The sequence below is a fragment of the Panthera leo genome, chromosome D3, assembly GCF_018350215.1.
Source record: "Panthera leo isolate Ple1 chromosome D3, P.leo_Ple1_pat1.1, whole genome shotgun sequence".
NCBI lineage: Eukaryota > Metazoa > Chordata > Mammalia > Carnivora > Felidae > Panthera > Panthera leo.
The window spans coordinates 27,147,649-27,160,850 of NC_056690.1; the positions used below are offsets into that span (position 1 = coordinate 27,147,649).

The 13,202-nt window shown below is 51.1% G+C and overlaps 1 protein-coding gene across 4 annotated transcripts in view; it reads right to left on the reverse strand.

Moving 5' to 3' along the window:
* SGSM1 (small G protein signaling modulator 1) overlaps nucleotides 1–9,648 on the reverse strand; it is a 102,010-nt gene extending 92,362 nt beyond the window's left edge. For 3 of the 4 annotated variants that reach the window (XM_042910442.1, XM_042910445.1, XM_042910444.1), the window contains exons 1-2: nucleotides 9,565–9,648; nucleotides 9,425–9,468 (exon numbers count right to left, since the gene is read on the reverse strand). In XM_042910442.1, the coding sequence (XP_042766376.1) occupies nucleotides 9,425–9,468; nucleotides 9,565–9,583 (63 nt within the window). In that variant the 5' untranslated portion in view covers nucleotides 9,584–9,648. Of the gene's footprint in view, nucleotides 1–6,846; nucleotides 6,915–9,424; nucleotides 9,469–9,564 lie in introns of those variants that run through there. The other variant, XM_042910443.1, reaches the window with a different exon arrangement.
* Nucleotides 9,649–13,202: the final 3,554 nt, after the last annotated feature.

A 13,202-nucleotide genomic window follows, 5' to 3' on the forward strand; every position in this document is an offset into this window, starting at 1 on the left:
TACAACACCCCGCCCCCCAGCCCAGGGCTTACCCAGGGGGAGCAAGATCCTGTGCTAAAACATCTGCAAGTTCGGATGTGACCAGACAGGGCAGCAAAACATCCTTCTGCAACTGAGTTCTTTTTATTTTATTTATTTTAGAGAGCAAGAGAGAGCGTGCAAGTGGGGGAGAGGGGTGGGCGGGGGTGAGACAGGAGGAGAGAGAGAGAGAATCGTAAGCAGCCTCCATGCTCAGTGTGGAGCCCAATGCAGGGCTCAATCTCACGACTGTGAGATCATGACCTGAGCTGAAATTAGGAGTTGGACACTTAACCAACTGAGCCACCCAGGTGCCCCTCAACTCTCAAAGGGTAAGCCAAACACAGTGCCTGGTCCCTTCATAATACTGGTGAATCTTCAGCAGCGATAGCACAATGCAGTGCCATGTTGGTACGTGACCGCCCCCCCCCGCCCCGCCATCCCATACATGAGGAAACGGAAGCCAAAAAGTTTCGTGAATCTGCCAATTGGCAGGGCTGGAACTTGAACTCAAGGCTGTCCAGCTGCAAAGGCGGGACCTTTCCCCAACTCCACATTCTCAGAGTAGCTCATAACCATATGCAGGTCACTGGCTTTGGCTCCAGGGTAATGCAGAGCAGGGTTCTAGAGCCAGAACCCCAAGCCGTACCACTGACAATGTCCATGACCTTTGGCAAGGCATTTGCCATCTGTGTGTATCGATTTCATTAGCTATAAGGGATAGTGGTTTATCCGTGTCGTGGCAAGGGGACAATTAAACGAGCTCATCTGTATGAAGTGCTCAATAAGTGCTGTTTAAAAAGTAAAAGATGGGGCGCCTGGGTGGCTCAGTCGGTTGGGCGTCCGACTTCAGCTCAGGTCATGATCTTGTGGTCCGTGAGTTCGAGTCCCGCGTCGGGCTCTGGGCTGATGGCTCAGAGCCTGGAGCCTGCTTCCGATTCTGTGTCTCCCTCTCTCTCTGCCCCTCCCCCGTTCATGCTCTGTCTCTCTCTGTCTCAAAAATAAAAAATAAAACGTTAAAAAAATAAAATAAAATAAAAATAAAAAGTAAAAGACTCTTTATCCTCAAGAAAGCCTTCAGTTGAGCCCTTGTTTTTCCTGAGTGGAATGGACACTCCAAAATAGTCTTAGCAGCTACTGAGTTTTAATGGGTCTTAAGTATGGGCTTGGCAAATGTGGAGCTGAGAAAACGTGGAAGACTTGGCTCTCAGAGAGTGATGCTGGCCAAATCTGATGGCTTGAGGCTCTTAGAACACTAGAGCTGTCCACCCTCATCCATGTAGAAAGCAGAACGACACAGGGAGGAGGGGCGTGGTTAGGGGCAGAACTGGGACACGGTCTCTGGGGTCCTCAGTTCCCATCCTGGGACCTGCGGCCAGGAACTGCAGGCCCACTGGGGTGACAAAAATGTCCTTTTCTACCTGCCAACCGGCAACAAACGCTACCGCCATTTCCCGGAGCCCCTCATGCGGTGACCTCAGGGGAGACGCAGCCACACTGCACAGGAGACATCACCCACACAGAAAGCCAGGGCCCCTCCTGCCACTCTCTTCGCATCGAACCAAGGTGCTGAAGCCCAAGCGCTGCACTAGCAAAAGCTCCCGGAAGCCGCACTGCCAGAGACCTGAGAAAAGCATCAAAACGCAGTGCGCACGGATGTGGCTGCATTATTCACGAAGAGCATTTCTGCCGTCTTAAGCCTGAAAACACGACACATGTGAACTGATCTGAGTCAACCCTAGAACCATCAGAGAGCCCCAAAATATCTGCACCCAGTATTCCTGCATTCAACTGGCAAGCATTTTTGGAACCCCTACTTGGCCAGGCCAGTGGGGAAGTGGGAAGAGTGGGGGGGCTGTGCTTTCTAGCCCAAGAATTGAAAGCTCAGAAAACAAGTTTCCTCTCTTGCCTTGGTGTCCCCCACAGTTTTTGCCAGTCCTGCAGCCTGAGCAGTCCACAACATGGATGAGTCCATGTTTCTTCCCTTGTGCCAAGTCCTCCCATGGCTCCCATCTCACTTCTGAGGGTCACAAGACCCTGTGACCTTGTCTCTCCTCCTCCTCCATTCTTGTTCACTCCACTCCAGGCTCCTTAGCCTCTTCCCTACTCACTGTTCCCCACTCAGGGCCTTTGCACATGCTGTTCCCTCTGTCAGGAACACCCTTCTTGCAGATGTCAGTATGGTCCCCTCCTTCCCTTTAGGTCTCAGTCCAAATGTCACCCAACCCTGACCACCGCCTCTGGAGAGCCCTTCTCACACCTCTCTACCCACTTTCCAGCTTTATTTTCCTCACAGTACTTGGGACTTCTAATAGTAGACACTGCCTTTTTTTAAAAAATAAATTGAAGGTTTGTGGCAAGCCTGCATCGAGCAAGTCTAGATCAGCACATTTTCCCAACAGCAATTGCTCACTTTGTGTCCCTGGGTCACATTTTGGTAATTCTCACAATATTTCAAACCTTTTCATTATTATTATATTTGTTGTGGTGATCTGTGATCAATGATTATGACTCACTGAAAACTCAGATGATGGTTAGCGTTTTTAACAGTAAGGTGTTTTTTAGGGAAGCTTCCACTTCTCACTCCCTTTTAAAAAACTTATATAATAGGAGTGCCTGGGTGGCTCAGTCGGTTAAGCATCTGACTCTTGATTTTGGCTCAGGTTATGATCTCATGGCTTGTAAGTTCGAGCCCCACATCGGGCTCTGCGCTGACAGAGCTGAGCCTGCTTGGGATTCTCATTCTCTCTCTCTCTCTCTCTCTCTCTCTCAGCCCTTCCCCTGCTCATGCTGTCTCTCTCAAAATAAATAAGTAAACTTAAGAAAATTATGAAAAAACTTGAAAAATTTACACATCATATACAATAAAATAAAAATAAAGTTAATATAATTATACGACATAACATAGTAGTAAAATTTTTTTTTAATGTTTATTTTTGAGAGAGACACAGAATCTGAAACAGGTGCCAGGCTCTGAGCTGTCAGCACAGAACCTGATGTGGGGCTCGAACCCACCAACTGTGAGATCATGACCTGAGCCCAAGTCAGACGCTTAACTGACAGAGCCAACCAGGTGCCCCTTAAGATGCATACATTGTTTTTTAGACAAAATGCTACAGCATAGTATAAACATAACTTTTTTAAAAAAGTGTTTATTTACTTATTTTGAAAGAGACAGAGAGAGAGGGAAAGCACAAGGGAGGGGCAGAGAGAGACAATCCCGAGTAGGCTCCACACCATCAACGCAGAGCCCGACCACAGGCTCGATCCCATGAACCACAAGATTATGACCTGAGCCGAAATCAAGAGTCGTATGCTCAACCAACTGAACCACCCAGGTGCCCCTAAACATAACTCTTATATGCACTGGAAAACCAAAAAATTCCTTTTGACTTGATTTATCACAATATTTGCTCTCTTGCAGTGGCCTGGAACCAAACCTACAATGTCTCCGAGATGTGCCTGCGCATATTTAAAATGTGTTTATCTATCTGTCCCCCAACTACATTCTATGCTTGAGAGCATGTGAACAGGATGCTGCTTTGTTCCTTCTTTACAGTTCCTAAGCTATACCTGGTACATAGTAGATGTTCAGTAAATATTTGTGGAAGAAAGGAAGGAAGGAATAGAGGGAGGGAGATAGAGAGGGAGTAGAGAAGAAGGTAGGAAGGAAGGAAAGGAAGAAGTTTTCTTCTAAGAAATGGCAGAAAGGGTCAATCCTGGCCCCTACTATCAGCTGAAACTTTCTGAAGTTCAAGTCTAAGCAAGACCCTCCTTGCTCTGAAGTCTTCCATAGCTCCCCACTACCTGACAGAGCAAAGGCTGCAGCCTGGCATTCACAGCCCCAAAGTAAGCTGTAACTAATGACTTTCCTGCCTCATCTATCTGCCCCCACCCCCACACCTGACCCCAAGCCATGTTTCCAGGGTCTCTGATGAACCTCCATGAGGCCACTCTTCAGAGCCTGAGAAAGCAGGATTTGAATCCTAGCTTCTCCACGGACAGGCTGTGTGAACTTAACGTGAGCTGCTTAACATCTCTGTACCTCCAGCTCCTCCTCTATCGAGTCAAGGAAATAATTATCCTCCCTCTCAGGGCTGTCATGAAGAGCGAAAGAAGGAACGCTTGGCATGCACTCAGCACAGTGCCTAGCACAGAGGTTTCTTAACCTCCACAGCAGTGCCATTCCAGGCTGCACACTTCTCCGTGGTGGGGGCTGTCCTCGGCATTACAGGAAGTTGAACAGCATCCCTGGACACTACCCACTCAATGCCAGCAGCACTCTCATTTCTCACCATGAGAAATATCCCCAGACGTTGCCAAACGTCCCCCTGGAGTAGGGCTGCCAGATTTAGCAATGCATACTGACACTCCAAAAGTACTTGCTGTTTATCTGGAATTCAAACTTAATTCTGTGACCTCTATGTTACCTGGCAACCCTACCCGGGGGCAACATTGCCACCCCTCGTTCATGAAGTACCACTGGGTTAGACTGGAAGCACCATGGGGTTGACTCTCTTTCCTCCTATCTTCTTAGGAGGTAGAAACACTGGTTGACTCTCTTTCCTCCTGTCTTCTTAGCATGGGATGCCCTCCTCCCCCCATCCCATCACCCCACACCCAGGGGCTGGGAGGTGCAGCTCCCCAAACACACCCAGCTCAGTGGCAGTGACAAAGGCTCCAGTTTGCAGAGGTACACGTGGCCTGCCCTCTAGCACTCCCCTCATCCCCACTCCCCCTCCAGGGGGTCGGCCCTCAAGCACCTGCCTTCCTTCCAATTAAGAGGCCTGCCAGGCCCAGCTCAAGGCAAGAAAACAAGGCGGCTAGTCACTTGGCTTCCCTGATCAATTTGTGTCATGGGCAGGCTCCTTTAATGGCAGTCGTCATGGCAACGAGAAGCCAGTCCCTGCTGCTCTGGGAACCAAAACAAAATTAAGGGGTGGAGGCGGGGAGAGGAAAGGAGGGGAGGGCAAAGCGGGCCTGGCAGGAGCCATGATGAGAGTGGGCTGGATCTCAACTGGAAGAAATCATGCTGCGGCCACCCTGTCTCCAGCTTTCCCTGGGCGACACTGAGGAGACAGACAAAATTAGATACCTGCTCAGAAGCAGCTCAGGCTAATGCGGTGGCTGTTTGCCCATGGCTCATCCTGATAGGTGAATAATTTTCCTCCTGATCATGGATAAACCGAAACCCAGACCCTCATGAACAGAAAGACAGATGCTTGCCTGAGACTGCGCAATTTACAAGCAATCAATTTTAGCTCCACTCTCTCCTTCCGCATAGCTCATGTCCTCCCCATTCCTTTCCTCGTGCTTTTAGGATAGGACCACATGCTCTGCCCCTCTGTGTTTGGCACCATTCTCCTTTTCTCTGTACTCCAGCCACTTCCGAGCCCTCTCTCTTCCTCAAGTTCATTGTGCTCCCTCCAGCCACAAAGTCCTTGTAGACGCAGCTCCCTCTGCCAGAACGGTGTTCCTCTCTTTCCACCTCCTCCCTTTACCTTATCTTCTCAAACATCACTACCTCCAGGAAACCTTCCTGGGCCCCCTGCATGAGGTTACTTCACCCTGTCACACATTCTTGTGGGGCCAAGTGCCTCTCCTTCACACTGTGGTGCAAAAAGCCTGTAATGATCCTTTTAATCACACTCAGAAGGTCTATCAGGGTGTGCTTACCATACTGGGATGTCAGCCTCAAGGGGGCAGGACTATCTTGTTCACTGCTGTGTCCGCAGAGCCCAGCCTAATGTCTGGCACACAGACTCCCCTCAGTAAATACGCACACCAGAATTTGAACCACCAGAATTTCGAACCTCACCCAGAGCTCCTTCTTCACCTGTTTCACGGTGCTAGGTCATACTGGCTCCCCAAATCAGCACTGGACAGAGCTTCCAGCCCCACAGCCTCTGCTGACCTTTGTGGCTTCAGTGGCTTATCCCAAGCTTGCACACCTTGCCTAAAGAAACTGATTGTTGGGGCACCTGGGGGCCTCAGTCAGTTGAGCATCTGGCTTCAGCTCAGGTCATGATCTCACAGTTTCTGGGTTTGAGCCCTGCATCGGGCTCTGTGCTGACAGCTTAGAGCCTGGAGCCTGCTTTGAATTCTGGGTCTCCCTCTCTCTCTGCTCCTCCCCCCCTCATGCTCTGTCTCTCTTTCTCCTTCAAAAATAAAGAAAAACATTAAAAAAAATTTTTTAAATAGAAAAAATAAAAAAGCAACTGACTGTTCAGCCAACAGTTCCAGAAAGAAGGGTGGGAGGTGTCTCTGGGCAAGGCTGTGACAGGCAGGGATGTGGCTCTTCTGAACCCAGAAAATGGGGAGAAGGAAGAGTTGACTTGACTCCTGGATTTCTAGGCAAAGAGCTTCCCTATGCCACTCCACTGGAGCCTGGCTCTCTGATACTGGGGGGGATGCTCCCCAAAGAGGTGGGCAGAGAAAGGGAAGGAGAGAGGAAGTCGGCTTTGGTGGGACGGGGGCTTGTCGCCATGCCCTCAGGGGTCACCCGTGCTGAACAAAGGGCTCACAAACAGAAGACCTGAACTTGTCCTTTACTGGTTCTGTGCCCTTGGGACATCATTTATTCTCTCTGGGCCAGTTTTCACATCCGTGTGATGGAAATCATGGCACCACACGTGCTGACATTGCAGTGCTGCGTAGATGTGGATGGACACATTTGGGTTATGACAGGTAAAAGCCTGGCTCTGATGTCAGACAGACCTGGGGGTGAAGACCCTGGCTCCACACCCGTCGGCTGTGTGCTCTTGAGCAACTCACGCCTCCCCTCCAAGCTCGGGTTCTCTGTGTGTAAAGTGGGACCATCGCACTCACCTCAGAAAGTTACCTGTACACACAGGGTACGGCACAGAGTAGCCCCCAGGAAATGGACGTTCTGATTCCTGAAACGATGTGCCCCAAGAAATACAGAATTCAGAATCAGCCGCCAACTCACTACTGTAAGCTGTGCCTTCTGACTGCAGATCCGGAGTCAATGGGCGCTAGAGGCCTTTTGCCCAAATTTGCAAGGTTCTGTCCCTGCCCCACTGAGGCACCAAGTGGGATGCCACACAGGTCCCTCTGATCAGGCGATGGCCTTGGCCTCCTGTCAGGCAGAAAGCTCATTCGATGCCCCAAACTCGGCTGCTCCCAGGAGAGAGGATGCAGGCCCACACCTCTGGTCACCAGGGGCAAAGTATACCCACCCCACCACCCCAGTCCCCCACCCCTCGGCCAATAATCCAAACTAGACTGACATGGGTGGGACCTCCAAGGACGCTCCTTCTCCACATGTGGAAACTGAGTCCTCGAGAGGGGAAAGGACTTGTCCAGGGCATCGAGGGAGCTGCTGGCAGAGCTGGGGCCAGGGTCCCAGCTGGAGCCCTGCCCAGAGGCAGATGCCTTGTTCACACATTCTTCTGCCTGTGGCCCCCACTCCCAGTTGAACAGCCAACCATTTCCTTGAAAACACAGCCATTCCAGTTGCAAACATCTGCAGAGCACATATTGCAGCTAGGTTGGTTAAACAATGAACAAAGAGTCTGCAGGTTTTTAACCCGAAGGCTTTTGGGGGAGGTGCTAGAGACACCCTCCCCTAACACAGTCATCAGAATACTGTAGGTCTGTATGTTTTGTTGGAAGGTGGTCTATCTACATAGACCTTTCTTCAGGTCCCCACAGGGCCTCTGAGAGGGCTAAACTGAAAACATCTGGGCCTTTCTGAGGAATTCCACACATCCCACCTTATTCAGAAATGCTAGAATGAGGGGTGCCTGGGTAGCTCAGTTGGTTAAGCGTCTGACTGTGGCTCAGGTCATGATCTCACGGTCTGTGAGTTCCAGCCTCGCGTTGGGCTCTGTGCTGACGTCTCAGAGCCTAGAGCCTGCTTCAGATTCTATGTCTCCCTCTCTCTCTGACCCTCTCCCATTTGTTCTGTCCCTCTCTGTCTCAAAACTAAATAAACGTTTAAAAAAAATAAAGAAATGCTAGAATGTACAGTCAGCCCTGGAGCTGATTCTTTCAACAACGTGGGACATGCCACACCTAGAGACCTATACGCAGACATGCCCGAGCTTTCTGAGCAGGGAGGGACAGCAACAGGTCTAGGCTTCAAGCCTGTCCTTTGGTGGCTGTCTGCCACCAGGCGGGGAGGGGCTTCTTGGTGCTCAGTGCTGACACCACATGCGGACACCCTCAACACACATACACAGGCACAGATATGAGGCCAGCCCCCAAGGTCTGAGGGCATTTATGGTCTCAGGCTGAGGACTCAAGATACAGGAGTGAGGGAGCTCAGCATTGACAGGGACCCAGATGTGAAGTGACATAAGGAAGGCGACAGACACACATACAATCACACATACATGGTCACGGCCTCACCCATGTACACAGAGACTCATGCATCACACAGATACACCTCATACTCACAAAAACACATAAACACACAGACCCATGTACACGCAATAAGAAGATATACTTGGATATCTCCAGACCGATGCACAGACATGCTCAGAGGCACTCACAGCCACATGTCCTCGCCCACATAGGCGTGTGCATGCTTTACACACACGCACACACACAGTCCAAGCATCTAAACGCTTCCCGGGAACCAACCACTATGGATTCTCCCCTCTGCGGGCAGTCCAGGGCTACAAACTAAAGGCTGGACTGGGTTCCCAGTTGGCCCCAAGGAGAGGGAAGGAGCAGAGGGACAGTTGAACCTTGCTTGCTCCTCACTCTACTGCATGTGGGGGCAGGGTAGGGGGTAAGGGAAACCCACCTGCCAAAACAGCAGGGGACAAGCCCACAAATGGAGTCACCCACTTGCCAGGGGCTTTCAGGGATGGGGGGCAGGGGGAGTCTCTTGGCTCCTGGGGGTGGCTCCAAGCACTGAGAATTTGCAGGAAAGGGGAGATCTGGGACGAGGGGCATTTTTCCACAGTGAACCTTTCCCCCCTTCCGAAGTCTGGTCTTCCTTCTGCAGCTCCATTCAGCCCCCCACCACCCAATACACCCAATCAGCACCCCCAGGCGCTTGCCTCACCTTCCTGAGATGCAACCACCGGCTCCTCCACAAAGGAGGTCCTACCCAGACATATCCAGGGGTGCCCCACACCCGGGGGAGGGGGGAGGGGGGAGGGGGGAGGGGGGAGGGGGGAGGGCCCTCCCGCTGCACCCGCCCCTGCACACAGCATAAAAACATCCAGAGTCCCCTATACTCCAACCCCCAAACTCACCGCCTCCAGTTCCGCGGGAGGTAAATACCCAGCCAGGTGAGCCCCAAACCGGAAATGGCCGTCCCCGCAGCCGCCGCGGGCCACCGGCCACCTCTTCGTCGGGGACCCTTCCCCGGGTGCTTGAAAGCCCCCTCCCCCAGGATCGCGCCCCCCCCCCCCCCCCCCCCCGCACCCACCTCCTTCTTGACGGTGCGCAGCAGCCTCTGTCGAGTGTCCGCCTCTGTGGGACCAGACGGGGGGCAGCCGGTCAGCCGAGCGCTGGGGGCGGGGGCCTGGGGTTGCCCTCCCGCCGCCCCCGCGCCCTGCGCCCGCTTACCCACGGCTACGGAGGCCATGGCCGCGCGCGCTGCGTTCCCAGCCCAGGCAGCGGCGGTGCCGGCTCTCTGGCTCTGCAGCTGCAGCCGCGGGGGGGCGGGGCCGAGCGCCTGGTGACGTCAGGCCCCGCCGCGCAGCCGCCGCGCAGCCACCGCCCCCCCCCCCCCACGCGCGAGCCGCCGCCGCGGCGCAGCCTGGCCCCTGGCGGGAAGGTCCTCGGGCAGACGCACGCTCTGGGCCCCTACCACCAGCAGCCCCGCCTCCGTGGGAAGCCCCGCCTCCCATGCCCGGCGCCCCAGGTCCCACTCCCCCTCTATTGGGCAGGGCGGAAATGCATCGTTCATTCCCAGATCCACTCCTTGCCAGGCTGCAGGGAAGTGGCCTGAGGCGGTGGGGCCTGTTACTGACACGCTGCAAGCCTCAGGGTTCTCATCTTTAAAATGGATGTAATAGGGGCGCCTGGGTGGCTCAGTCGGGTGAGTGAGTGTCGGACTTTGGCTCAGGTCATGATCTCCTGGTTCATGGGTTCGAGCCCCGCATCGGGCCCCGTGCTGACTGCTCAGAGCCTGGAACCTGTTTCCGATTCTGTCTCCCTCTGTCTCTGCCCCGACTCTGCTTGTGCTCTGTCTCTAAAATAAATAAACATTAAAATATATGTATATGTATAAAATGGGTGTAATAGGACCACCTCATCGGAACGATATCAGACGTAAAAGAGATAGTGAATGTAAAGCACTTAACAGAGACCTAAGAAAAAAGACCAGCAACCATAAAAGCTGCCATTTTCATTATTATTATTATTATTATTATTATTATTATTATTAAGTCTTCCAAGATACAGTGGCTCTCCACCCAGATTGGCCAGGCCTTACGTGACTCCCTCCCCCACACGCAGGTCACTGGGAGAGTGGCAGAGTGGGATCCTTCCAGGACCCCAATAGGGCACTTGTCAGCCAGGATCTCCAACACTCTTTGGGACCAACGCTTATTCCACCAAGTTCCTGACCGCGTCCACCCAGACTGCAACACCGGTTTACAAACGTTTATCGAGCACCTACTACATGCCAGGTTACTGTGGATACAGAAGTGAGCAAGATGGGCAAAAGCCTGCCCTCACGGGGCGTAGGACGTAGACAGAAAAATAAATAAGCAGATGACGTGGTATGTTGGAAGTTTCTGGAGAAAAATGAAGTAGGCAAAGGAGACAGTTGGGGTTTGTATTTTTGAAGTAGGCTCCTCATGGAGGCCCCATGAGGAGATGCCATTTGAGCAAAGAAGAGAAGAGTACATTGGGGGATTTCTAGAGGAAGAGCAGTCCAGGCAAAGGGAACAGCAAGTGCAAAGGCCCTGAGGTAGGAGTGTGCCACTGGGTGTGACAAATAGCTAGGAGGCCAGTAGGGCTGGAGTGGCATGAACAAGAAGGGTTGGCAGTCTTCCAAGGCCTGTTAAGGCCTTGAAGTCCACTTAAAGGACTTGCATCCTGCCCTCAAGCGCCCCCCGGGTTTCAGCCCTCCTGTCACAGCTCAGAGCACACCCTCTTGCTGAGGGGATTCAGAGTCCCCTTTTCTCCATTTGTCAGTGCCATAAGCCAGAGAAGATGATTTTGACTAGCTTAGGGAAAAGAAAATAAGCTGGAAGGATAATGGGCATTCCCAGAGTCCAAGGGGGGCCTGGAGGACTGGGTTGAAAGCAAGGTAGCTCCAGAAAGAGAACCCATGGGAATAGTCGCCTGGCAAGGACAGAGTGGTTAGGGTGCCACCACTCAGGTGGAAGGAGCTCCAGCTGTTGGAGGTTCCCGTTCCAAGGAGGGAGCATCCTATTGGCGTGGCCTGAGACCTATGCCTGCTTCTTGCTGGGCAAGGGGAGTCTCAATCACAACCCACCGCCCCACTATTTCCAGTGAGAGTCCCCGGGGAGCCCAGAGAATATGAAATGGTTGCTTGGTAGCCAACCCCCCCACCCTCCTATATATTAGAACCATATATTGAGGACCTGCTGTGTGCCAGCCACTGCATTAAGGGCTTTAGGGTTTGGATTGCCTGCTTTCAACACAACACGGACATAAGCCCAAGCTTCACTTTTGGCCTCTTAATATTATCTTCTTCAATATATTACATTGTGAAAGGTGAAATGAAATAGTCACTTATGTCAACAGGTTTTCAAATGGAGCCAGAGGCCAGTAAGGAGATGGGCCTTATGCACATCCTCACCGGTAGGAGAACCACGAATGTTGGAACCAGACCAAACTGCAACCCTTCCCAGGACTAGGCCAAAACACCTGCAGCTTGCTATAGTAAGAGACCCCGCTTAGTGATAGCCTTAGAAACCAGTTACGGTCACCAAGTTTAGTTTCCTGCCACCAACACCAATCTTGGTCATCAGAATTCTTGGTAAATGACATATACAAGCATTCCCTTTTGTCTTCAAAAACCTTTTCCTTTTATTCCCTGGATGGGGGTGGGGAGGGTAGAGGCACTACTTTGGTTGCTGCCCAAATGTGTCTTTCCCAAACTGCAATTCTGAGACCCCAAATAATTTTGTTTTTATTTCAGCTCTGCCTCTTCTTTCAGTTGACAGAGTTACATTGTGCATCGCTAAGTAGGAATGCACAAATGCTTTCTTCACAGCTTCTAGGCTTCTTCATTTTGATACAATTTGAAACCTGTGGGGGTGGTGGGCGGAGGAATTCAAGCACAGCACAAAGCATCTTGATATATTGATCAACTGAATTCATCAGTTGTTAACTGAGATTCATCAACTGTTAACATTTGCTGCATTACCTTTATGTTCTCTGTCTCCCTCTTTTTTACAACAAATTGCACACATTGATTGTATACATCTTGATGAATTTTCTCCTATGCACTCACCTGTAACACCATCACTATAACAAAGGTACTAAACATATTCATCACCTCCAGAAATGGATGTGTGTTCTTTCGTGGTTGTTTATTTCTTTGGGTAGGAACGTGTAGCATGTGATCTATCTCCTGGAAGCAGAGGCGTGGGAACAAGGTGTGGGAGGGAAACATGAAGGAAGCAGAGAGGGAGCAATTGATGTGATTTTATGCAAGGTGGTGTAGACAACCATCCCTTTTACCCAGGTTTCTCCATTACTTTGCAGAGGCCTGCTAATTATTCCTCTTCTCATCCTTTCCCTCTCTGTGATCATTTCTTCATTATCTTTGCAAAGATTCTCCGTGCTTTCTTTTTGTCTTCATTAGGCTTCTTGGTGGTTTAGCCGCTTAGCTGCTATCTTGATTTCTTAAAGAACCACCTTAGTTTTTCACCTTCCATTTTGTCAGCCTCTTCCATTAGGTTTATTTTCGTGTGTGATTGTGTCTTCTCATTTCAGGTGTAAATAAATACATACATACGTAAGTTCATGCAAGAATGTGTGTGTAGGTCCAGTATATGTACAAACTGTATATCCAAATTGCATTTAGTTGTCTACCGCTTTTTGACTGTGTATCCCCAGTTTTCCAACTTAAATACCACCTTCTCTCCCACTGCCCTCCACTCCTTTTTTTTTTTTTTTTTTTTTTTTTTTTTGGCCCAGAAAGAACCTGGCAGATTCCTGCATGTCATCAGGAAGGTAATGACAATCAGATCAACTCTGGCAATTGGGGTTGTCTATAAGAG